Source organism: Dunckerocampus dactyliophorus, chromosome 6, assembly GCF_027744805.1.
Source record: "Dunckerocampus dactyliophorus isolate RoL2022-P2 chromosome 6, RoL_Ddac_1.1, whole genome shotgun sequence".
NCBI classification, from domain to species: domain Eukaryota; kingdom Metazoa; phylum Chordata; class Actinopteri; order Syngnathiformes; family Syngnathidae; genus Dunckerocampus; species Dunckerocampus dactyliophorus.
In genome coordinates, this window is record NC_072824.1 from 26600399 (window position 1) to 26627560 (window position 27162).

At 40.4% G+C, this 27162-nt stretch overlaps 1 protein-coding gene across 7 annotated transcripts in view; it reads right to left on the reverse strand.

Annotated features, from left to right (window-relative positions):
• Positions 1-27162, reverse strand: part of rptor (regulatory associated protein of MTOR, complex 1) — a 178415-nt gene that overhangs the window by 18013 nt on the left and 133240 nt on the right. For 2 of the 7 annotated variants that reach the window (XM_054778400.1, XM_054778399.1), the window contains exons 27-31: positions 19239-19344; positions 12777-12891; positions 12566-12690; positions 10134-10235; positions 3110-3157 (exon numbers count right to left, since the gene is read on the reverse strand). In XM_054778400.1, the coding sequence (XP_054634375.1) occupies positions 3110-3157; positions 10134-10235; positions 12566-12690; positions 12777-12891; positions 19239-19344 (496 nt within the window). Of the gene's footprint in view, positions 1-3109; positions 3158-7774; positions 8256-10106; positions 10236-12565; positions 12691-12776; positions 12892-19238; positions 19345-27162 lie in introns of those variants that run through there. The other 5 variants (XM_054778398.1, XM_054778397.1, XM_054778404.1 and 2 more) reach the window with 4 other exon arrangements.

Consider the following 27162-nt stretch of genomic DNA (forward strand, 5'->3'; position numbering starts at 1 on the left):
TTTTCTGATGAAAGACGAGAGTCTAATCTTCCTTTTGGTAGGTTAGAGCACAATACTCTGTGTGCTGTAAAAAAACAGTCAAAATCGCCTAAAACAGCTGGTACTGTCTTTTGAAAAATGGCTGGGACTGAATGAGTTAATAACAAGACAAAATGCAGGCCGTATTGTACGCTAGGCAGAGAATGTAAGCAAACCGAGAAAAAATTGTTGAGTAAATTTTCCACCATACTATTTGTTGAGATTGGATTACTGGGGAGTGGGGGCAACTGGTCCGTTTGACCTGTGACCTAAAGTCGGCTTTGAGTTTTGGCCCTCTGTGCGATTGAGTTCAGGGCATAAACGATGACTTGATTAATGAAAACAACAAGCTTGAGATAAATCGACGAACAAAATAATCATAATTAGTTACAGTCCGACTTGCTATCTACTGTGGAACTAATTTTGCCCTGGATGGCTTACTTGAACAGAAATCTTCCACTTAAAGAAATATTTGCTTCCTTTTTTGCCACACTCTGCTTCTATTGTTCCTGTGACAGCCTGTGCATAATAATGCAGCAGAAGCAGCACAGTACTTTCATTTCACTGGTTCCTCCCAAGTTGAACAGGCTAAGCCCTACAGCTCCACACCGGGTGGTAACGGCATGTTTCCAATTAAATACTAATAAACGGGCGACCAGACAGCTTTTAACAGGACTGCGTGTGACGGTGACAGGCGGGTCATAAGCTGAGGGAAGTGTTTGGTTTTAAGGCCCTTATTATGAAATCTTCTTTATAACTCTACATTAGCCGGGACGTGGAGTACTTTGCAAATTATATCTGACCTTCAGCTAAACCATTCACTGAAATAGTGACGTCTCAAACCTAATTTTCAAATGTTACCAAGCACTGCAATACAAGAAAATGTAATTATTTCTCTACATGCCAGAAGAAGGTTTTTATCAGAGAAATACTGACATTCAGTAGACGAGCTGTATCAAAAAATTTATCTTCAGTTATTGACATCCAATTTGAGACCCAAAAGAGTCAGGTGTATAAAAATGGGTCTGTTTATGTCTGAATGTGTTGTATTGTTAAAGGGATGGTTCGGATTTTTTTACATGACGTTGTATGACAGGGGTGTCAAACTCGTGCCATGGAGGGCCGAGACACTGCAGGTTTTCTTTCCAGCCAGTCACTAAAGCAGGTGATTTTAATGATCAACACCTTCAGTTTGAGGGAAGGAGCTCATCAATTAAATCACCTGCTGAAGAAACTGGTTGGAGAGAAAACCTGCAGCGTCTCGGCCCTCCAGGGCACGAGTTTGACACATGTGTTGTATGACATCCCCAGCAGCAGTGGGCTACATCAACAGTGAATTAACCCCCACCCATTTGGTCTAGCGAGTCCAATTCTAGTCGGATTTCCGTGAGTTTGGCTTTTCAAAACAATATGTGTTCAAAAGAGTAATACTGTACATTTGCATCATAAAAATGCCTCCTCAAAAAAAAAATCAGACCTCACAAAACACTCGGCATTATATTTGTCTAAAACCCTTTCATTTCATCATGATTGCTAAGCAGCAAGAACTGAGCGGACGTGTCAAGCAGCTACGTGTGCTCTGACAAGAGTGGGACAATCCATGACATGATGATGGCCTTTTAGCATTTTTAGACTCTGCAGTGGGTGCATTGAGACTCAAATGTCAAAAAAAGAAAGTAAAGTATGTGGAAAAAACATTGAGTGAGTCAATATACAGTACAGCAGGGGTCACCAACGTGGTGCCCGTGGGCACCAGGTAGCCCCCCACGACCACATGAGGTACCCGCAAGCCTGCTTTTCATTCAGGTTTTCATTTAATAATGAAAGAACAGTAGAAGGAAATGCATTCTGAAATACAAAATGTGAGCTGTGGACACCCGCATTTTGTTAATGTTTTGGTAAAACAAGCATATTCGCTTTGTTTGGGTTTAAAATAAGCTCTGAAAATAAATGTTACAAAAATGAGTAGCTCTTGGCCATTTTCATTTGGTCGGTGACCCCTGCAGTACAGTATATGCTGGTCACCGTGGTATTGCTGTAAGATGATTGCCTGGGGCAGGGGTGTCCAAAGTGCGGCCCGGGTGCCATTTTCAGCCGGTACATCAGATTGGTTTTAGCCCCCCATCCTTCAAATTTTCTGTATGCGACCCTCAGTGGATAAAGTTTGGACATCCCTACCAGTAGCAGAGATACTGTATGTACACTTTCACATGTACAGTAACCATCAAAGTCTACTTTTACTTTCATGCCAACATCATCCGTGTGGATCTTACATGAAGATCGTACATGTTATTTACTTGGATATTTACGAGCAAAATTGCCCTATTATACCCAGGGTTTAAGAAGTTAAGTGTTTTTCCCACCACATGCAGGTAAACAAGGCAGTTAAAAAGTCGTTAAAAATGTAATAGTTCTACCCCAAAACAAATTCTAAACGCACCAACAACTATACAGTTGCCTCTCTCCTCCACAAGGCGAGCGCACGTGAAGTTGTTAGTCAGCAGAATTAAGCAGTGCACTCATACAGATTCCCGCAAAACTTTGGGTTCATTGTGACTCCAATGGCAAAAAGAGAAAGTAAATTTAGTGAAAAAAAACATAGAATGGAGTGTTTCCACCATCATTATAAACATATTAAATAGTCTTGTCTTATTCCCATGACAGCATGTCATTGTATGTCTCTACATGGTCATGTTTACAATTGATCATTTGCTCTCTCTATCACATGTGGAAGAGCGATCCCATTAACTAATGACACGTCTTTGTTTTGACTTTGTAGATTATTTGAGAGTCTTTTTATTGCTTTCTATTATGAAAGTTTGTGAAAACTAACAGTGGAGAAGTGATTGAATTATAGTCAGCTATGCTGTTTGTATCGGTGTCCCATTACCACCCTGTTCCATCCCAGCCCACCCACACACGTACCGACATGTGTGCACATTACTTGGTTATCTTTCATCACCTGCTATATTGTAACATTCTTAAAACTGGAAATTGTATGTACTTTATTGATCCCACAGCGGGGAAATTTACTTGTTACAGCAGCAAGCAAGCAAGACAAGTAAAGAGAAAAGAAAAGGACCACACTCACCTCCTTGCTTACTCCTGTCAAGATAGATGGAGACCCTTCTGGCCAAACCTGTGAGCAGCGGGGAGCAGATGGAAAGGAGGCATGCAATGAAGCAAGCAACAAATTAGCACGGACAAAAAAAAAAAGGGCAAACACACAGGGTGTCCTCCATTTTCATTCAAATGGCGGAGGAATGAACAAGGCATCTGTGTCCCAAAAGAGAATCTCCCAAATGACAGCAACACACCGCCATTAAAAAAGGTAGAAAGAGAGGCTGCCTTATATTACAAATGGCGACAAGTGGGTCTTCAGCCTCAAAAGCTAACACACACAGTGCAAATGGCTTTACCACAGGGAAAAAGGCTGCTGAATAAGTCGGTACTGGGCCAAAACCTGGGGGAATAACAAAAATGCTGAAATATTCCAATACAGAAACGTCAAATGATGCCATTTTGGCAAGAATGTGGTTGTGTATTAATCACACAGGGAGCACGCTGCCTTGTTCAGCCTCTCAAAACAAAACAAAACATCCAACAAAAACAAGCAAAATAACAACAAGGGAGACGAAAATGGCTATTGTTGAATCAATAAAAACAGCACACAGGCGTCTGTATCGAGAGCAGGGATGAGATGAGAGCCACATGATGAGTGCTAATTTTATTTTAGAATAAAAAAAAAAATTTAAGAGGAGAGTCACTTGTTGGCAGGACAAAAAGACCTACGGTATGTCATTTTCATTAAATAACATTTTAAAAGCTATGCTCTAAATGGAAAAATAATTAAAAAATGTAATCAACAAGAGAATAAGGCTATTTGAAATGCTGTATGGGAAATGTGGACTTTTGGGAAAAGTGGGAATTTGGGAAAGATGTGGAAAATGCTTTACCTGGATGTTCTGATGCTGGAATGTTTTAAATGGATTAAGAAGTGTGGAAGAATGGGCTGGAAAATGTAGAATTCCAGGAAAACCAAAAATGTTCACAATACAAAAAAATAGATCGCTGGAATGTTTATTTAGCTAAATGTTTAGGTGTTGAAAGGGTTTGAATATGTTGACAAATGTGGAAGGAGTAAGAATTCTTAAGCTCAAAGGGAATTTATATTTGGAACATTTTTCAATTTTTGGGATGTGAAAAATTGACATTTTTTGGGCTGGAAGATGTGGAATTCTGGGAAAAAATTGAATTTTTGGAATAGACAGCCAGAATGTTTTGTATGAGCAAGATGTTTTGGTGTTGGAATGGTTTCAATTAGTTGAGAAATGTGGAGGTAGAATTCTGAAGAGGGAATATGTGTTTGGAAAATGTGGAATTTTTGGGATGTGGAAAATAGTTAGTTGAATGTCCTGATTGAGCTGATTTTTCATGTTGGAATGGTTTGAATTGTTTGAGAAATGTGGAACTTCTAAAATGTTTCCATTTATTTTCAATGGGATTGTTGTTTTGCAGAAAATCTCTCTCAGAAAATCTCAGAAAAAAGCTGGGGTGTCACAAGACGAGATGATACACGAGACTGGGTCTAGACAAAACAAGACTTTAACATTACTTTTTAAAAAGTTTACATTGCAATCTACTAATTTAATTTTTACCATGTTACACTCCTCTGCACTCTGTGTGTATGCTCCCGGACCCGCCTCCACCCACCAAGATGAAGAGACTGTATGACTGACGAAAGGGCTCACTCCGTTCATGCTGTTGTTCTATGGAACAAACACTCTAAGGTACTAAAACCAATGCATAGAGTGAATCCTCTTCCTGCCTGTTTGGAGGTAAGAGGATGAGGAATACAGACACACATGCACATGGCAATATATCGACGCTGGCTATCAGTTTTTATCAGTTATTAGTCAGGAGATCGGGAAGACCTGGGTTCGAATCTCTGCTTGGGCATCTCTGTGTGGTGTTTGCATGTTCTCCCCGTGCGTGCGTGCGTGGGTTTTCCCTGTTGCTGTGTCCTCCCACATTCCAAAAATATGCATGTTAGGTTAATTGATGTCTCTAAATTGTCCATAGGCATGAATGTGAGTTTATGTGAGTGTGAATGGTTGTTTGTCTACACTGTATGTGCCCTGTACCCTGCCTCTCGCCCAAAGTCAGCCCACGACCCCAGTGAGGATAAGCGGCTTCGAAAATGGATGGATGGATGCCCCAGGCCTACTGCCCACGGGACATTTTTTTTCTGAACGAGAAAACTTGTCATGTTTTTATCTTGCGAGATGCTGTGACACCCCTAGTCCATAGCGAGCCATTGTGTCTGGAATAAGCTGGACGTTGTGATGTGGAATGGTTTGAATCAGTTGAGAAATGTGGAAAGTTGAGTGTAAAAAGCAGGGCAGAAGGAGAATAATTCATAGACAAACTTTGTGAATTTTTATCATCACAAACTACATGAGACGCCTTGAGAAAAGGTAGAGCTGTGAATACCACAAACTACTGCTGCCCTCCTCAGACAAACTTAAGTGGCTTATTATGCTAAAATGGACTCAACCGATGACAAAGTGTGGCACCAAGATGGACTTTGTCACAAACTGCACATGCAGGAGGATAACAAGCACTGAAAGCAGTCTGAGGGGAAAATGAGGCAAACTGTGGGAAAGGACGAGGCCCCTGGGGCTATTTGTGTCACAAGATAGCAATGCTTGTTAGCGCACTGCCTTGCACTGCGCGCTGGTGAGGATGTGGCACATACTGTACGTGCACAGTTGGTTTCTTCATTTGGAAGGGACAGTGCATATCAATGAACATACAATAAATTGCAGTAAATATGCCAGATTTATTGCAGTGCTAGTTTGCATTAAACCACTCATGTCTTCTGATGGAACTGAAGCGCAGCACTGGGACTTAATGAGTGAAGTCTAATGAGACAAGTCAAGCACAAAGTTGTTTTGGACACATTTTAAGCGTTGCTGACATGTCACCATGGATTCTTATGGGTGAAATAAAACTATTCCAAGCCTTGGTACTGTAATTACTAGGGTTGCAAACGATAAACCAATGCGACCGGATTATCCGGTTGACAAGTGAGACCCTCAATGGAAAAAGTTTGGACACAACTGTATTAGAGTGAACAATCGTGACAAAGCAAACTTGAGCTAACGGACACAGACACACATCCGCTGTAGAGAGAAGCAGGGAGAATGTCAAACCCAGAAGATGGCTTCTTCCCTCTGCAGTCTGCACTGTGGACGTCACGCCTGGTGCAAACATTTGCTAATGTCTCAGTCTTGACAAATTGCAGCGTTGTGCCAAAGCGGACGTTAAAACATGACAGCAAATCCCCCAAAAGCCATAATGCCAGTCTCAACTGCCAAACATACTGTATACAACCATACAATACATACAACACTGATGTTAAAGGAAGCAGACAGTTTAACAGGCGTGTCAGTTACAACGGATGAATTATTCAGTGACGTGTCACAGGATATGACAGCTGCCAACAGGGAGCAGCAGAGAGTTATATTAGTTTAGACTGATGGAAATGATTCTTAGTAGTAGAAGTAGTCCTGAATCGCAACCAGTGTGACAGACATTTCCGCACCGCATGGATGAAGAAAGTCTAGTCTGCTCACTTTGACATGAAGTGTTGAGAAACACTAATCAGGCAAACTGAGCACGTTTTAAACACTTAGGCCTTCCAACGGTGCAAAGTATCAATCCTCTACCGCTAAAACTCACTGAACAAGGAGCGTCATTTACTCTTATTCACTAGAAAAAAGTTAGGAATATTTGAAGTTTTGTGTTCAGCTCACAGACAAAAAGTAGTGAAACATTGAACAGTTGGACAAGTGCGTTTAGGTGTACATATAGGCCAAATGAAGTTAACGTGGAGAGCTTATAGCTAATCCTGAAACTTCACATGAAAGCCCAATATCCTGCATTTTGTTGTGACTCTTCTATGTACATATTCATATCTCCAATAACCATCAAAGTCTCCCCTTTACTGTCATACCAAGATCATCCATGTAGACCTTGTAGGTGTAGACCACAGATGTCCAAAATGCGGCCCAGGGGCCATTTGCAGCTATTGGCTGTTTTTTTTATTGGCCCGCAGCACATCCTAAAAATATAATTTAACAAGAAAACTAAAAAAAAAAAAAAAATAAAAGAAAAAGAAAAAAAAGACATCAGCAAAAATGGAAAAATCAGCAGTAATTTTCAGGAAAAAGTCAGAAAAAAGTTGTAACCTAACAAAAAAATTCATAATTTTACTAATATAATATATAATATATAAGATAAGGAAAAATAACCAAATTTTAGTACATTCAAGTTGGAATATTAAAGAAAATATTAAAGTCGTACTCTTATGAGAAAAAAAAAGAAAAAAGTTGTCATTTTTGGAAAGTTAGGTTGCGGAAAAACTTATACCAAAAATAAAGTCAAACTATTGTGTTAATAATGTAATAATTACAAGAAAAACAATTAAAAGAAGAAAGTTGGAAAATTAAAAGAACATTTTTTTAAAAACCTCAGCAGAAATTGAAAAAAACAGAACACGAGAAAAAAAGTCAAAATTTTTGCAACTCGTAATATTATCAGGAAAAATGTTACCAGTTTAGTAGCATAGAGTTGAAATATCAAAGAAAAAATATGTTATTTATTAAAATTTGTAATATTATGGGAAACAAAATATAATAAAGCAAATTTCTTTTTTTTTTTTTTTTTTTTTAGAAAATTAGGTTGGGTAAAAAGTTATAATATTATGGGAATAAAGTCAAAATTTTAGGGTAATAAAGCCATCATATTACAAAGAAAATGTATTATTTAAGAAGAAAGTTTAAATATTTGGAAAATAAAAAAAAACAGCAAAAATTGAGCAAAAAAAGAGCAAAGACTCATTCTTTCATTCATTCATACTAATAATACGCTTTTTCACTGATATCACAAAGCTGAGATGCAATTTTTTCCCTGAAATACTGTATACACTAAGTCCCCAACTAACGAACACAATTGGTTCCAGACGACCGTTCTTAAGTCAAATTGTTTTTAAGTAGGGGAAAAGGTAATATTACCAATGATATAGGTACTACATGTACGTGTATACATATACAGTATATGCGTATGTATGTAAATATGAGTTTGGATGCAGTAGTAATTTTAAACGAGGATAATTAATGAAAAAAACAATAATAAAAATGATATAATAATACGTAATGATAAATGTTATTTACCTTTGAAGAGGAGTGGTCGAGCACACAGCGTTGGTGGAGGAGGAGGAGCAGGCGGAGATATTGAAAAAAGGACAAATCGTCGTCGTTAGACTCTTCCAAAAGAGGTAGTGTTCCGTGGGTGGTGTAGAATTATAAGCAGGCCTATTAACTCTTCATAAACTTTACAAGCTGTGTCGGGTTGCATGTACAGCTAAAATTTAGCTTTTCTTCAGTCTCCTCCCACTGGTCTTAATCGCCTGTTGGTCCCAATAGCAGTGTCACAGGGCCCTCTACTGGTCAAGCATGTGAAATATGGACTTAAATATAAATAATTATGGGCTTATAAGGCAAAACACATGAAAAAATAGACCAGTCGGCTTGTGTTCGTATCTACGAGTGTTCGCACGTCGGATGTTCGTTAGTAGGGGACTTGGTGTATACCACTTCTTAGCATATCTACATGTGCTGGTTTACAAAATATGAAAAGGAATAGTTTGGATTTTTTGACATGAAGTTGTAGGACATCCCCATCTGCAGTGTACTACAGCAACAGTGACTTATCCCCCCAATTGGTCCCGTGAATCCAGTTCTGGTCGGAGATCCGTGACGAAAGTTCGGCTTTCTTGCTGGGGCCATTTAAGTAAAGAGTTTGGCTTCTCAAAACAATATGCGTTGAAAAGAGTAATACATTTGCATCAAAAAAATGCCTTAAAAAAAAAAAATCTGACCTCACAAAACGCTCTGCATTTTATTTTTCTAACGGCGTATCCCTGCGCACTGTCGCCTGTGTATTCATGTGTATGTGAGGAAGACGCTCGCATCTTCTTCCGCTGTGGAACACATACGTAAACAAGATGGCCGCGGCGCTCTGTCAGCATCTTTATCACTGATGGGGATGTCACACAACTTCATGTCAAAAAATCCGAATTCTCTCTTTAAGTGGCCCTTGCATCCTTTCATTTTTCAGTATGTGGCCCTCGGTGGAAAAAGTATGGACTCCCCTGGTGTAGACCTTGTATGTATTTTGTCTTTTTCTAGCAAGCCTCTCAATCCGAGGGTTTAAGAGACAAAAAGTTTTAAATTGAATTTACGACCTTAATTCATCCCTGAGGAATAAAGTTAATACCTTTAACCCCAACGCCCTTCACACCATCATACCTGGACTAGAAACTGACTAAAACTGGACATCTGTCACAGACAACAGAGTAGTCACAGATGAGCAATGAGGAGGTGGATGTTCACGTGCACAATGTGACCTTTGACCCGTTCATAATCAGTAGGGTTCTTGTGCTCTAGCTCGAGCAGAGAAATAGTCATACCAATTTTGATGACAATCTGTTCAAATCTGTGACTGGTAATTTCACTGTTTTACCAAACACCGCAAACTAGGGGTGGACGATCGATCGATAATATTGATACCAAGAGCAGTATCAGTCTCGTAATAAGCCCTTGGACACAGGAGAGCTTTGGGGGCAAAAAGTGAAAGATTTGAATGATAGCCAATAGTAGTGTTTGCTTTTGTTGAATGATGCTGCACTATTGATTTTTATTTTTATTTTATTTTATATTTAATCTGGAAAAATGTCAAGTAAAGTATCACTATCTCTATCAGTATAGGCAATACTGGCCCTGTGTTTACTTGGTATTGGATCAATGCCAAAATTGCAGTATCGCCCACCCCTGCAAACCTGTGTTAGAAAAACATTCCAAATGTAGGATTTATGTTTGTGACAGGAAATGTGGTGGAATGATCAATGATTTAGAATCAATAAAAGAGTAGGTGTGAATGTGTGAGTAAGCAGATGGACACAGACTACAACAAATACTATGATTTGGTGGGGAAATACAATTAGATAGAATGATGGTCTTTACTGTGAGTGCTGGTGGAGGAGGGCTGACCTCTGGTAGTGGGCAGCATATCAGACAGGCCCTGCCACGCCGTCACCATCTCTGGATTCTTCTGGTCAGCAAAGTTCTTCCAAACGCGCAAGGCACCATCATCTAAAAAAAGGGGAAAGCAGAGACGTACCGTAATTTCCGGTATATAAGACGCACCGGTGTTTAAGCAGCACCCACTGAATTTAGAGAGAAAAACAGATTTGTACATATACAGTATAAGCCGCATGAGACTATAAGTCGCACATGTATACGTCATAAAATGGCATACTGTGGCGCACAAGTCCGTGAAGACCAGGGAGGTTTTTATTTGACAGGAGCCAATCATGAGCGATAAGAAAACTAACAACAGGCTTATCAACCAATCGGAAATTGCAGGAGGTCATTACTTGACGTAACAGTCTGACTCATGGTGTCATCTTAGAAAGAATGCTAAAAATCATCACACAGTAACTTAACACTCAAAAGGTAGGTGAGAAATAAACAAGTACCAATACGAGTTTAGAATAAAAAAAAAATTACAATTTTAACGGCTTTCGATCATGCACCAGAGGGAGGCTCCCTCTGGTGCATGATCGGTATAAAAATAGTTGTTTTTTATTCTATACCCGTATTGGTACTTGTATTGCATATTTCTTACCTACGCTTTGAGTGTTACGTTTCTGTGTGATGATTTTGGCGTTCTTTCTAAGATGACACCGTCAGTCAGACTGTTATATCAAGTAATGACCTCCTGTGATTTTCGATTGGTTGACAAGCTCGTCGTCTTCTACACTGGAAATTATGGTAATTGCTCGGAATGTTGCTTATTTTACTACAACACTGGAAGCTATTCGTAGAGAAAAGAGAGATGTGGTTGCTCACTCTCAGGAAAACACTGCCTCTAGCGTTTTGGTGGAGAATTGGACGTCAACTGCCCAAGAGCTATATATGGGTCAAAACACCGTAGAGGGGCCGGTGTATGGACTTCGTTGGAGCATAATTCAGCCTTTACCCAGCTAAAACACAGTGTGTGACATAAAACATGTCCACACACTCCTGCTCAGAAGTTATTACAGCCCATAAAAGTCTGCACTTGATTTACATTTAGCAGTTCACTCTCACTTTTAAAGATTATATATTTTTTTTATTATAACTAATGTCCTCTTCAATGTCCTTTGGAACATGGCTGATGGAGCCACATTACATTTTGATGAGATGGAATTTAAGTCATTAATCTAGGAGCTTTTATCAAGCTTTCAGAAGGCGTGAAAGGAAATGCAGGCTTTATTCTTAGGACTTACTCACACTAGGACATTTGGATGGTGTTAGACTTGGGTCCTCTTCTGGCCCCGCCGATTTACTTGCACCAACACTTCTATTTTGTCATTTTACTGCAATTTCTGACTTTGTGGATTATTTCCAGTCTCATTTCGAGTCACTGAGATTATTTATGTTGTGCATGACTTGCGACACGAGTGATCACATAAAATAAATGACGTCTTTATTACGTACGCAAATGTGGTCGCGGCTGAGCGAGCATGCTGTGGGCTTTTGACTTTTGGCTCCCTCTGAGTTTTTGTATTTTATTTCTATGATTAATTTTTGTCATTAATAATCTGCATTACAGTCATTCTATGACTCCACTTACGCTGTGCACGGGCAGAGAAGCATGCCGGGCCTTAGACTACCTCTTCCTATGGTTTCAAAGAAAGGGAAACGCTCACACGAGCCAAATGTTCTGAACTTTAAGGTGTGAAGTTGGCCCAGGCACGCTACAATCGGCCTAGTGTGAGCACGCCTCTAGTTCAACTCTGTAAAAGACAAAATTAACTGTTTTGTCGATATTTAGTTTTGCACAGCAGGTGACTGCTATATTTTAACTACCATAAGTCTTAAAACATTTTCGCAATCAAAATAATTCCAACTGTTTCCAAAACTAGAAGCTCTGCACTTTCCAGCGATATACATGTCCTCACGGTAATTCATGGTAATCCAAGGGACTGCATCGCAGCAGCTCTAGAAAAAACACGAGGCGATGACACAAAGCAGAGAGGGGGCTTGTCTTATAAAATATGACTTTTCTGCAGAACGTTGTCGTATGAAGCCTGCTTCTCCGTACCTCATGGTCACACAGGCTCACGCTCCTTTGTAATCACACACCCACTCTGCTTTGTATTATATAAAGGAGGTCGACACACAGCTGATTCAAGGAGGGAGGAAATAGTCTAAATCCCAGTAAGTATTGACTTCTCCAAAAAATAAATACTGGGCCATCGTTCACATACTCGTTGTTGTTCAATGTTTTATTCATAGTTTGTAAAATGTCAAAATGTAAATCCAAAATCCTTTGTCCATGTACATTCTGGGTGCCTTATTAAGTTAAAACCTGTAAATTCTTTTTAGTTGGTCCTGTTTTAACACTTTAAGCATATAGTCATGCCAGACAACCTAACCTGTTGCAGTGAGCAGTAATGAGCAGTCATGGCCGTTCAGATACTCCATGGCTGTGATGCGGGTGTAGCGAGGGTTGCCATTGTAGAAGTAGTCCAGCCTCTCGCCCTTCTCCCAGTCCCAAAAACTACAACAAACAAAAACCAATCCATCAGTCTCACAGGTCAGATCATTAGTATTGGGGTGACGTGCCGGGTGCTTTGTTTCGCGAACCAGATGCTGTCCTTGTCAGCCACAGCGATGCAGGTGTTGAAGGGGTGGAACTTGACAACAGAGGGAACTCCGGGATTGCGATTAATGAATATTTGATCGTCCAGCCGAGAAACACCTGGAGGAGGGAATACATGACAAATGAGTTTCATGGTAAAATAAAAAGTAATACACAGAAGCTTAGACAATACTATATACTAAAACCAGAAAGTATGAGAAGCAAAACAGAGGAAACATTAAGACAAAATTAAGAGCCAGTTCAATATTTCAATTGCTCATTATCCAGAATCACTTCAATGAATACCGTAATTTCCAGTGTATAATTGTATAATTTATCACCATGTTCTAATCTCGTGACATCTCCTTGACTTCAGAACTACTACTTATTGTTTAAATACTGTGCTGCTTGTGAGTCAGTGAGGAAACGGCAGCTCTTTGTTTGTCAGGAGCCAATCACAAGCTGCAAGAGAACTCACGATGAGCTTGTCAACCCTTCGGAAATCGCAGGAGGTCATTACTCAGTATAACAGTGACTCACGGTGTCATCTTAGATAGAAGGCTAAAATCATCACACAGCAACTTAACATTCAAAAGGTAGCTAAGAAATATACAAGACAAGTACCAATACGAGTTTAACATAAAAAAACAACTATTTTAAATTCTTCCCATAATGCAGCAGAGCAGTTCATCGGCCATGACTGCCGGGTCGCTGCAATGATTCATTCAGCTGCCTGTGTCCACCAGAGGGAGTTCATGAGTAAGAGAGCAAGGGAGTTCCAGCCGCACTATCGTCAAAAAAGCAAACCATTACATTCAGTATTTTTTCATGTTTTAGGTGGTTGCTTCATCAACATTCAGAGAAAACATACATCCTTTGACTTAATCAGACAGACGTTTCTTGAACTATGGTGCTCTGCCATGGGCGTTAATGTAACTGGCATGCTGATTGGAAACAGTTTTGCCAAAGCATTTTTATCAACCACTACTTTTTTACACAGATCTACGAGCGGTTTATGTTCCGCAACGAATGAGCACACGCATATATTCACGTCACAAATACGATCAGTCATCGGGGCCGCTACGTCAGCTGCTGCTGTTGTTCCGGGCAAACTATGTTGGCGAGCGCGAACGAACTGCTGCTTTATGGCTGGGGTCCCCCTCATGCTGTCGTAGAACTTTTTTGCTGCTAGTTGCATACACCAGCTTCTTTGAGCACAACACACAAAAACAAGTACCTGGCTCTCCCAGAAGGCTTGCCTGATTTTGGTGAAAACTGTAGGCTTGGATGCTGCATTCAAGACCACTCAGCGATAACGTTCACGCTACAGGTTAACTCGGAAGAGAAAAACAAAATGTGGCAAAATATGGTCACTATTTGCTGAACACTGAACATACGCAGCAATGAATGTATGTGTAATTTCCGACTTTACTGCTGTTCATTTTTTCATTTTCTACAATTCAGAGCCCGTTTTTCCCCGAGCTGTCTTGAACACAGCATCAACTGCTGCTAGATTGCAACCACTATGTGTACCCATAGTTACGGTTGCTAACGTAGAATTGGACAGTAGCAGTTTAAGGGAGGGGCCTGACAAGTTTTTTTTAATGTTTTTTTTTTCCCTGAATCATAGTCAAACGCCGGAGATCCGGCACGGTGCCGGAATACTTTAAGCCCTGCGCTAGTGACAGGCTACGTACCACAATCATTCAAAGTTGCTAACAACAGACCAATATCCAACCTTCCATTTTTGTCCCAGATCCTAGAGAAAGCACTCGCCACACAGTTTCACCATTTCCTTCAAAACAATCATCCACTTGAGGTCTTTGTCAGGATTTAGGATGCACCATAGTACAGAAACAGTACTCATAAAAATTACGAACGACCTCCTCACTGCCTGAGACAAAGGCCTTGTTTCAGTATTAGTTTTATTAGACCTTACAGCAGCATTCGACACAATTGACCACCAAATTCTAATACAGATATTTGAACATGCCCTCAGCATTAAAGGAACTACATTAACATGGTTTCAGTCCTCTTTGTCAGATCGCCTGCAGTTTGTATCTACTGGTAATAAAAGAATCCAGACATGTGAAGGTCAGTCATGGCATCCTACAGGGCTCTGTGCTAGGAGCTGTACTGTTCAGCCTTTATATGTCCCCCTTAGGGAATATCCATTAACTTCCACTGCTATGCAGATGACAACTCTATTTATCTATGAAACCTAATGAAACTAATCAGCTGTCCAAACTCCAGGCATGTCTTAAAGACATCAAGAGCTGGGTGACCTCAAACTTTTTACTGTCAAACTCAGACAAAACGGAAATCATAGTTCTCGGTTCCCCGCACCTCAGAGCCAAGATTGCAAATGGTATGACTGCCCTACATGGCCTTGCACTCACCCCTCACAATACAGTCAGAATCTTTGGTGTCATCTTTGATTAGGACCTTTCATTTAGTTCCCAAATATGCCAAGTGTCAAGAACAGCATTTTTTCATTTCTGAAACATCAAAAAAAAAGAAATCTGAATTTTCCTGCCACTAGCAGATGCTGAAAAAGAGAATGGCAGGTACAGTCGTTAGTTGTCAGGCTCCTCTGTTATGGAACGATCTCCATGACTCAATCCAGGGGGCAGAAACCCTCTCGTTATTTAAAAGTAAACTCAAAACCCACCTTTTTGCTAAAGCATATAGTTAGAACTGACTCCTTTCCTGATATGCTAATATGTATCAGAGACACTCCTCTATGTTCCATGGACTCCTGTTTTCTGGCTTGATCTACCATCTGTCCCTCGACTCTATTTTTCTAGCTCAACCCAACCGGTCGAGGGAGAGGGCCGCCCCACAGAGCCTGCGTTCTGTTCAAGGTTTCTTTCATTTTCCTTGCCTCCGTCGCACAGTGCTTGCTTCAGCTGGTTTTTCTTTTTTTCCGTTTATGCGTGTTTGACCTTCATGTGTCAAGTGCCATGAGATAAATGTTGTTGTGATTTGGCACTTAAATAAATTGAATTGAATTCATAGGACACACCTGGGCATCAAAACACACCTGTCATCTGTCTGTTCCAATACTTTTGCTCACATGAAAAACGGGTGGGTTCAAACAAAAGGTGCTATCTTCTGGGTTGGGCATCCAATCCAGATGTAAATACATCCATCCATCCATTTTCTATGCCGCTTCTCCTCATTAGGGTCACGGGGGTATGCTGGAGCCTATTCCAGCTGACTTCGGGCGAGAGGCAGGGTACACCCTGGACTGGTCGCCAGCCAATCGCAGTGCACATATAGACAAACAACCATTCACATTCATACCTATGGACAATTTAGAGTCGCGAATTAACCTAAAATGCATGTTTTTGGAATGTGGGAGGAAACCGGAGCACCCGGAGAAAACCCACGCACGCACGGGGAGAACATGTAAACTCCACACAGAAATGCCTAACGAAGATTCGAACTCAGGTCTTCCCTGTGTGGCCAACCAGCTAACCACTAGACCACCGTGCGGCCATGTAAATACAGTACTTGGAAATAAAAGCTGAAATGTTGCTCTATGGTCTCATATTCATCTTTTGATGACAAACCCCAATGCAAAAATAATTAAATTGACCTCACCGTTGCACTCCTTTTGGAGAGCACTGCATATCTCATGATGTTTCTTGTTAAGGTGGAAAAAAAAAAATACCGCAATATTTTTTTCCACTACACACAGCGCAAGTTGACAAGTCATTTAGAGAGGCAGGTTTTTGGCATACTTGACAGGGAGGATAAAAATGTTAACAGAGGTAACAACTAACAAGTTCACAGTCCCACGTTGTTATAGCAACAACACATTTTGCCTGTCCTCGGCAACCTGAGTGCACTCCTGATGCTTCCATAATGAGATGAGGAAAAATGAGGGAAAATCCATGCTGAAATCATCCTAAAATGCAGTTGTGATTGAAACACTTTATCCAACAAAGGCCGCATACATAAAAATGATACATTTTGTACATTAATGCTGAAACTAATCAAACACCTTACTAATATTATTATATTAGTTTTGTGTTGTAGGTGACAAAGCAAATTAGTGTCACATCTAATAAAATATCTCATTACTCATTATTATATATTTATTTTAATTTTACAATACCCTGAGGGCTAATAATATTGAAAATGCACCGCACTTTGGACACCACTGATTTAGCCTGAGGAAAAAGCAGATCGATGTGTTTCAAAATTCCTATTCATTGACTGCTTTTTTTTTTGGCATGGTGACGATAACATACAACATTCGCTGCAGAACTTTCAGGCCCCCTGGTGATGTAATTTTTGCATCAGAAAGAAAAAAAAATGAAGGGTCATGCAAGTTTCGTTTTGAATTTGTGGTGTTTTTTTTTTTTTTTTATTACCCCCAATCGTAGCTTTGCTCTTCCATCCTTGTTTCTTTACACCTCCTCTCCATGCCTCTTTCTCCTCCAACTGCTCTTATCTTATTTCTCTCTGAGGGGGGAACAGACTGAATGAGGGCAGCCCTTTTATTTCCCGCTCAGCAATGAGGAAGGCGAGTACGGGGAAGAATGAGGAATGATTTTTGGCCAGTATTTGAAAGAGAAGCCCCGGTGAGCCTCGGCTGTGACGCCAATCGCCACGTAAAATGTGTGTGTGTGTGTGTGTGAGCCATGGGTTGTCAGTGACGTAAGAGGTGTTAGCCATTCTGTTTTATAAAGCTCGAACAATACTGGGAGAGACGTATGTATGTGTGAAGAGGAGTTCTGTGACTCATGCTTGGGGATTGTGACTGTGCGAGGGTTTAAAGACCATTTTGCATCACAGCCCCTTCATCATGGGTTAAAATGACTGTCAAGACGCCATCTAAGACTCTTACGCCAGACGTGGGTTGCTCTCTACTCTCTGAACCGTGGGCGGGCTGGGGATCTATTGTGTGCGGCATCAGACAATGTTCATTGAAACCCATAGCGCTGAACTTCTGAATGGCCATTTATTTTGTTTATTCATGTATTCATTGTTTTCTTTCATATTTTTCCCCCATTTGCACTGTAAAAAATTGTATGCACTATTGCATTTTTTTCTGTATATAATACACACTAAAAAGCACTAAAAAGCATTCAGTCTCCTGCCTACTCCCTCCATGAGCTGAGCTTAGTCTTCTGATTCCTAGCCTATTATATTACCCATACCGTGTATTAATCTATGTAAACTGTCTGGCCATCTGTTCGTGACCTCAAGCTGAAACCAACATGGGCTCTGCAACAGGACAATGATCCAAAACACACCAGCAAGTCCACCTCTGAATGGCTGAAGGAAAACAAAATGAAGACTTTGGAGTGGCCGAGTCAAAGTCCAGACCTGGATCCTATTGAGATGCTGTGGCATGGCGGTAAAAGGGCGCTTCATGCTGGAAAACCCTCCAATGTGACTGAATTACAAGAATTCTGTACAGATCAGCGGGCCAAAATTCCTCCACAGAGCAGAAAGAGAAATTGCAAGTTTGCAAACGCTTGATTGCAGTTGTTACTGCTAAGGGTGGCCCAACCAGTTATTAGCTTTATTAGCTTTTGAGCTTTTTCCACACAGGGCCATGTAGGTTTGGATTTTATTTTTCTCCCTTAATAATAAAAAGTGTCATTTAAAAACTGTATTCTGTGTTCAGTTGTGTTGTCATTGACTAATATTTAAATTTGTGTGATCTGAAACATTTAAATGTGACAAAAAAAAAAAAAATCAGGAAGGGGACAAACACTTTTCCACACCAGTGTATAATGGAGGTTTTCCATTCATAAAGTTTATTTACTGTACCTTGTCAATAATTTCCCTTAATCGCCGTAATATTCTTCACTAACATCGACTGCTTTTATGTGAAAACTTTCATGCAGATCAAATAAACTGAACATTTCTGGGGATATATATATAAAAAAGTCATGCTGGCTTAATTATCTTGACATCATTAATCACATCTTGTCTGGCCGATGAAAATATATCTTTATATATTGCTCCTGTTTGTCCATGCACAAAAGCAGAAGGGGATATTTTTAGTGCATGCGCCGATTATGGTTGTATGTATTAAGGAATTAAATTGTGTCAGTCTCCATTGGACCCTTTAAGGTGAGCAATGGCACCGGATTGGATCCTGGGATAGTCTTCAACAAAACATTAAACATCAGCTTTATTATCGCTGCATATGGTTGCTCATCCTCAGAACTTGGCCATTTGTTATATTTTGCCAAGCTACACGGCCATAATAAATCACTGCAAATACTTTTCTGACATTCACAAGAAGAACATTTTTCTTAATACAGTCAAAAGAGACAACAGTTGATATTTTTGGTGTATGACTACCAGATTTTAGCTTCTTATATAATTGTCTAATTGCACTTAATTGAATTAAATTACCTTGTCCATCAAACATGCAATTTATTACAAACATCAAGATTACTGATATACTATACTATACCATATGTGCGTGTGAGACTGACCTCTTTGCGTGATGCTTCTACTTTGCTTTCTGACGCAAGCATTTCTCAGAAACCTCCACTGCCGCTCCATCCTCACCTGACTCTGCAGGTCATGCTCCTCTGGGATCTGAAAGGTATGAATAGACGAACAAGAACTGACACATTTCTTGTCATGTATTTGTATGAAAGAGTGTTAAAAAACATCTCTATAAAGTATCATGTTCATTTTTATACTGGGTGCACCTAACGTCTGGACATATGGGTCATTCTCCTGAAAGGGGTACCAAAAGCTGACATAGCAAGCAAACGATGGTTGTTTCGGTGGTATCACCTTCGTTAGCACCCCATTTAGATGTAAAGCTGGTCATGGCCCCATCTGACACCAAGATGGCTATGCCTTGTATTCCTGTCTGGACCTGCCTCCTCCTTTAGAGGAAAAATAGAGTGGCTCTTGCACCAGGCTCTCAGACTACAGCTGTCCTATCTAGTCTGACTGGTGTGTGTCCCACCGAGTCTTGGAGCATGAACTGATGAAGCCTGCTCGAATGAGAGGCGAATCAATTGAATGCCCTGAGAATAAAAATGACCAGGATGAATGAGAATGTTCACAGGCAAGTGCCTCGTCGTTTCTTTTGTTTTTCTGTGCATACATAGTCATTGAAAAATGATATTGTGCACTCTATTTATCACAATTTATGATTTATATGTGTGGGTGACATACTGTACATATACATATACTGTGTGTATATATACAGTATATATAGACACACACACACACACACACACAGTATATACACAGTATATACAATATATACATATATATACATACATCCATACACACACACACACACATATATATATATACACTGCTCAAAAAAATTAAAGGAACACTTCGAAAACACATCAGATCTAAACTTGGGGGAAAATGATCTTGAATATCTTTCCTGATAATAAGTGGGTGATGTATTAGTAACAAAATGATGCCACATAATTTGATAGAAATGAAAATGATCACCCTATAAAACAAAATATATTAATAAATCATTATTAGTTAAAAAAAGCACATTTAAGCAAATTTTAGTTTTTTTTAATTTTTAATTAAAATAAACATAAATAAAGCATTTTCAAGCATAAAATGGCTAAATGAACTAAAACACAAATATAAGACATTCAGAAGATGCATTCAAAGATGGCATGTAGTATTCTACAATGGTCACTAGGTGTCAGTGGTGTCAGTAATGTTTCTGTAATGTTAATTGAGGCACACAAGCATCAGACTTGATCGCTGGAACAAGTCTTTTATTGCAGGTGTGAATTATCTCACAACAGGCACAATAATAATAACATAATAATCCTAATAAGAATAATCATAATAACACAGGCTACTGTTGCAGCCGTAATCCACTCCAGCTAAAACTCAGTTCTGAACCCCCAACGTCACTTCCTGTCCTCCACATATCTGGAACACATTTATTACAACACACACAAGCATGAGTCTTATTTATGTCTTAAATAGCTTATTTTCTCTGATTATGTCTACTATATTGGGTTATATGAGTGTAGAGGTTACTATAGGGGAGTTATTTCATGACTAGTCAGCACTGATAATGTTAAAAAACATATTTAGAAGGTTGTAACCAGGTTTTATATGCTCTAAATACAAAAATATTTGATTTATAAATTAGGAGTCCTACCTAGCAGAAATTCACGGTCGGGTCTGGAACCAAATAATCGCGATAAATGAGGGACAACTGTATATACATTTCATCATTTGACATTTAAAAATCACAGCCATTACAAGGGGTTCAAATGTATTTAGATAAAGTGTAAATAAGCATGAGCAGATAATTCAAAACCTGGACAAAAATCCTTTGCAGTCAATGACTGCCTGAGTTGCCTCCAAGAAAATGCTCTATCAGGCCTTCACTGCAGCCACTTCACTTACTGCTTTGTTTATGGGTCTTACTGCAGTTGTGTTTTCAGTAAGTGAAAAGCACATTCTGTTGAGCTGAGATCAGGCCATTCAGTTGACCACTGAAGACTATTCTTGCCTTCAAAAAGCTTGAGAGATGGCAGTTGCATAATTTCAAGTACACAGCATTCCAGCAGTGTGCATGTATTTGATCCCCACTGACACTGTAATTGGATTGAGGGAAATAAGAATCTGACACCCATTCAACAAATTAGTTAACACACGAATTAGTGCTGCCACTTTGCAAAAGTACTCATAATCTCAACTCGTTATGTGGATAAAAGACACCTGTCCCACAAACAGTCTCTTCCATTCAAACTTCTTCATCACCAAGGGCAAGACCAAAGAGCTGCAAAACAACCTCAGGGACAAGACTGGAATGGCCTAAAATACCATCAACACAAAGCTTGCTGAAAAAGAGACTACTATTGGCCAATAATTCAGAAAAACAGTCAATCACTCTTGCTATGGAGCTCCATACAAGATTTCACCTGATGCGGTAGCGAAGATTGTGAGAACGGTGAGGGACCAGCCCAGAACTACAACGGAGCGATTGGTTAAAGATGTCAAGGGTGTTGGGAGCACAGTCACCAAGAAAAGCATTACAAGGACACTTTGCTGTAATGGATTGAGATCCTGAAGTGCCCACAAGGTCCCTCTGCTCAAGAAGATACATGTAAAGACCCGTCTGATGTTTGACAATCAACACCTGAATGACTCAGACAAGGCTTGGGAGAATGTGATGTGGTCACGGGAGACCAAAATTCAGCTCTTTGTCATGAAGTGAAAAGGATGTGTTTGGAGGCAGCAAAATGGTAAATATGAGCCAACAACACCAACCCGACTGTCAAACATGGAAGTGGAAACATTCTGCTTTGAGGATGTTGTTCCGACCAAAATCCCTCCTGAGATGTGTGCAACCCTGGTGACCAACTACAAAAAATATCTGACCGCTGTGCTTGTCAACAAGGGTGCTACGTGCTACTGGAAGTCCTGCTAGAGCTCCACCAATGTACTCAATCTCACATCCAAAGTTCCCTTAAAAGAGGTGTCTCATCCTCTGTAATTTCATGTGTGATTCCTGTATATGTTTTCTTAAAAAGGTAAGTCAAATATGTTTTTGTCTAAATTAAGGTGATTTTGTGGTTCCTTTTTCCATATCATATCAGCCAATGGGAGAGGTGCAGCCAGGAATTCTGAGGCCTATTACTAATTTCTATTAGTAATTTACCATTTTTTGGGCCCCCCCCCCGGCAGTTAGGGGACCTTGGAATTGTCATGACTTTTCCCTCTTGTATGGCACCCCTGCCCAATAGCACTCATAAATAAATTCCACCCATCTCCTATGCCGCTTATCCTCAATAGGGTTGTGGGTATGCTGAAGCCTATCCCAGCTGACTTTGGGCAAGAGGCGGGGTACAACCTGGACTGATCGCCAGTCAATCACAGGGCTCATAAATAAATTGTAAAATCAATAATGAATGCATGTGATCGTTATCAGACGATTTCACTCATGGATGATTGGTATCGGAATTGGCAGCATAAAACCCTAATCGGATCATACCTCGTCTCCATAGGGATTGCTGTTGCCAGTTTTACCTAAGACAACCAAATGAGTGCTATGTATGCCGAGACAGTCAAATAAAATTAAAAACATCCACATTATACTACTATAATACATTTTTGACAGGTAGATAGATATAGATTGTACAACAGGGAGAGTAAACCAAGTGACTTTTAAGTGTGTGCTGATTAAGCACATTTCAGCAAAGCCCCTCCTTGTGCAAAGAATGATAAACAGCTCAACACACACAGTGTGCAATTCTGGTGTTGACACTGTGCATGTTTGAAGGTGAAGACGATACATTGTACTTGAATGCATTGACAGTCTTTGTGTGTTCGTCGGCACAGTGGCATGTGCTTGGCTTGATCTGCGTATCACAGGCACGCTACCCTTGAGCTTGGCTGTCTGAGCCTGTTGGGAGGTGGATTTAGTAGTCAGGCCATTGTTGTCTCATTCCCATAGCTGTGGGAGAGCGTCAAAGAATGTAGATGGGGAAAAGGCCAAGCTGATAAAGTGGCTCCCAGGGTTGTGTTCAGTGAAACTACCTCGATAACAAATGTCCAAAGGAGTGTAAGCACCCAAGCGTTATGTCCATATGTGATTAATTAACAAGTTAGCTAAAAACAATGGGATGTAATGTGCTACTCGAACAGAAACAGCCTGGCTGTCCCCAAGTGAGATATCTGAGACTGAGGCTATACCATGCATGGGCCATATGTGGTGGCCCCTTAAGCTTTTTAATCGGCCCGCCCAATTTTTAGAAATTGTTTTATTAAAACCCTTTAAGACAGAGGCTGTCGCTTGCAACAGGATTTATAGTGCTATTTTTAAACTACTGTAAGTGTTGAATTGTTTGTGCAATTGATAATAATTCCAACAGTTTCTAAAACTAGAGGTTCTGTGCGACGTACAAAAGTGTTCAGCTTATATATAAATGACATCTGTAAAGCCACGAAAGACCTAAAGCTAGTATTATTTACAGAAAATACTACTGCCTTCTGTTCTGGAGAAAGTACACAACAGTTAACAAAAAAGTCACAGATGAAATGACTATTCTACAAAGATGGTTTGTAGTGGTACATGGCTCCGCAGGTCTTTGGGTCGTCCTGCTAGCCGAGCAGCCCGAGAAGACGTTCGTCCAGTGCCGCGTCTACATAATCCACAATTTACACTCGTACATTAACTTGTGTTCTCACTGAAACTTTTGAGATTGGACTGTGACGAAGTTGACTTTAGAAGTCACATGCTTCCGTAGTCACTGCCAACGTTGTTACATCGTACATGGATGCTACTTTACATCTTATGCTTTATTATCAAGTATTTAGACATTACTTGATCCACCCTACAAACCTAGGGTGAACGAGATGTGTTTTTCTCAATCAGCCTATAGTACCTCCATAGGCCATACACAGCATGCTGCATCAAACTGGTTTGCATGGCTGTCATCTCAGAAGGAAGCCTCTTTTAAAGATGATGCACAAAAAAGCCTGCAAACAGTTTGCTGAAGACAATCAGACTAAGGACAAGGATTACTAGAAGCAATTCCTGTAGTCTGATAAAACCAATATAAACTAATTTGCCTCAGATGGTGTCAAGCGTGTATGGCAGCAACCAGGTAAGGAGTACAAGGAAGAGTGAGTCCTGTCCACAGTCAAGCATTGGGGTGGCAGTGTCATGGTCCGGGGCTGCATGAGCGCTGCAGGCACTGGTGGCAGGCATTCATTGAGGGAAACATGTACTGTGACATACTGACAGAGCATGATCTATTCTTAGGAAACTTGGGAGCAGGGCAGTACTCCAACATGATAAGGACTCACCCCGACGCCAGTTTTTAAATACCACCATTTTTAAGTAAACAAGTAATTTATAAACACCTTTCTCTTATTAAAACTATTTTATTCAACAAATTAAATAACCTGACACAGTGACATGACAACCTCTGCTCAGACTTTCAGGCGTACTCATACACACATTCTGGGTTTTGTATGCAAGTGGAATTTTATGACAGCACTCCAAATTTTGTAGAGGCAGCATAATCTCCTTTTCTTTCACTCAGTCCTCACGCTCCTACCCACCCAATCATCTCTCTGCTTTCATCGTCTCCTGCAGCCTCTTCTGTCTTCTTCCACTGCAGTGCGCTTTAGATTTGCTTGACTTTTTCCATCTCTGCATCTCCTGGCTTCCTCCTTTCCATCAAAACGTCTCCTTCACTTCTACCTCCTACTCAGTGTGCCAACTGCTTTTTTTAAATACATGTTGAGCATTTGTGCTCTTCCCACAAACCTCACTCTTTTTGCTAGTCACGAATACATGATTTTACAAAGATTTACTTGCCATTCCTCCAATCTCTTCTTTGGATGTACTTGATTGACTCAATCACGTCAAAGAAAAGGAAAGCGAAAAGTGCTCAGCTTAAAACGCTCCAACGCTACGACCATCATGAAGGATAAAAATGGGATCTTTGAACATGTGAAGGGATCTGCTCCTACGAAATGGACAGTGACAATTAGGCAGCATAGTGTTCTCATTAATGAGACTTGTCTCTTCCCTTCCTTGCAAAGCCCATTCCAGTGTGCAAGACAAACACAGCGATAAAAGTAAGGAGCTGTTCTCTTTTTTTATGAGTTTCATTTACAAAGTAATTCTTCTATTTAATCTTTTTACGACTGTCCCTTATACTGAATGTCCTTCATGTGTTCTGTGTAGTGTGAGCAACTTCATTTTGGTGTTCATTTTGGGATAAGTTCCGACTTGCACTAAAACTCGACTTACATCACAGTCGCAGGAATGGAACCCTTGTGTCGTGAAGTTACAAACTCTGTCACTTCTTTAATTTCTCTCAGGAGAATGTTAACGGACAACTGCACTTTAAAAAAAACAAAAAAAACCCACTCCTCTACACGCTCTTCACCTACGATTGTGTGTCCTCCCAGAACAACACCAGCATCATTAAATTTGCGGATGACACTGCAGTCATCAGACTGATCACTGGTGGTGTTGAAACATCATACAGAAGAGAGGTGGCGGACCTCATAGCTTGGTGTCGGGATAACAATCTCCTTCTCAATACAGATAAGACTAAAGAGATGATCATCGACCCAAGAACAAGGGAAAAGGAGCCGCATAGACCCCTGTTTATTGATGAGACTGAGGTGGAGAGGGTGAAAACCTTCAAGTTCCTTGGCACACACATCAGCGAGGACCTCACCTGGTCTCACAACACCCAACAAATTATGAAGAAGTCCCAAAGGAGACTGTACTTCCTGAGAAGACTGAGGAAATTTGGCATGTCCACCAAAATCCTTAGTTGCTTCTACAGATGCACTATCGAAAGTGTCCTTACCGCCTCCATCACTGTTTGGTACGGTAACTGTACAACACTTGATAGGAAGGCACTCCAGCGGGTGATCAAGACCTCACAGAACATTGTTGGGGCAGCCCTCCCCTCACTGTAAGACATTTATAAATCTAGAGTCCTACGAAGAACACACAACCTCATCAAGGACAGCACACATCCACAACACTCATTATTCACACTCCTACCGTCAGGCAGACGCTACAGGAGTTTGAAGTCCAGGACCACAAGACTGGCGAACAGCTTTTACCCACAGGCCATCAGGCTTCTCAACGAAGCACTCACACACGCCGCACGCAACACACGCACACACTCATAGCACTGTATTTATTTATTTATTTTTATTATTTTTCTGTATTAATGTCTCTTCTGTTGTTGTTGCTTAATTTATTGGTATTTATGTTTCTTATGTTCTTATTCTTTTTCTTGTGTTTTCTTTCTTTTCTTGGGAGAATGAACAGAATAAGAATTTCATTGCATTGTATAACTGCCTGTTTTACTATGCATATGACAATAAAACTCTTGAGTCTTTTCTGGTGTAGTGACACAGCGCCTTACTCACCGCACCTCACTCACAGCATCTGAGTCCAGCACCGTTAGCTGCTGGAGCTGCTGCTGCTGCATTGCTTTTGAGTTACGAAAAGTTCATGCGAGTTTATAAATAATGCCTTGCATGTATATAGGTGGAGTTTGTGGCAATTAGCTGAGAAGTTGGTCCAACTTTGAGATTCCACACGCCACCACAGCTAGATGCTCATTTGCGCTCAGCATTTATTTTACCTGAGGACTGTGCTGATTTTACCAGAGCAACGAGGAGCACAAGTGGAAGAGGGGGCAAAATAGCTGTTTTGGTACTAAAGGTTGCCTATCCCTAGGGACTACTCGATTACTCAATAAATCAAAACAACAAGCATCAGATTAATTGACTAAGAAAATCATTGTTAGTTGAGTTTCAATTTTCCATACTTTTCCAGACCTGGTCTCACGTGCTGTGGAGCTGTCGAGTGCTTGACCCCAGTATGCAGCGACAGACAGCGGTGGAACATAAAACTCT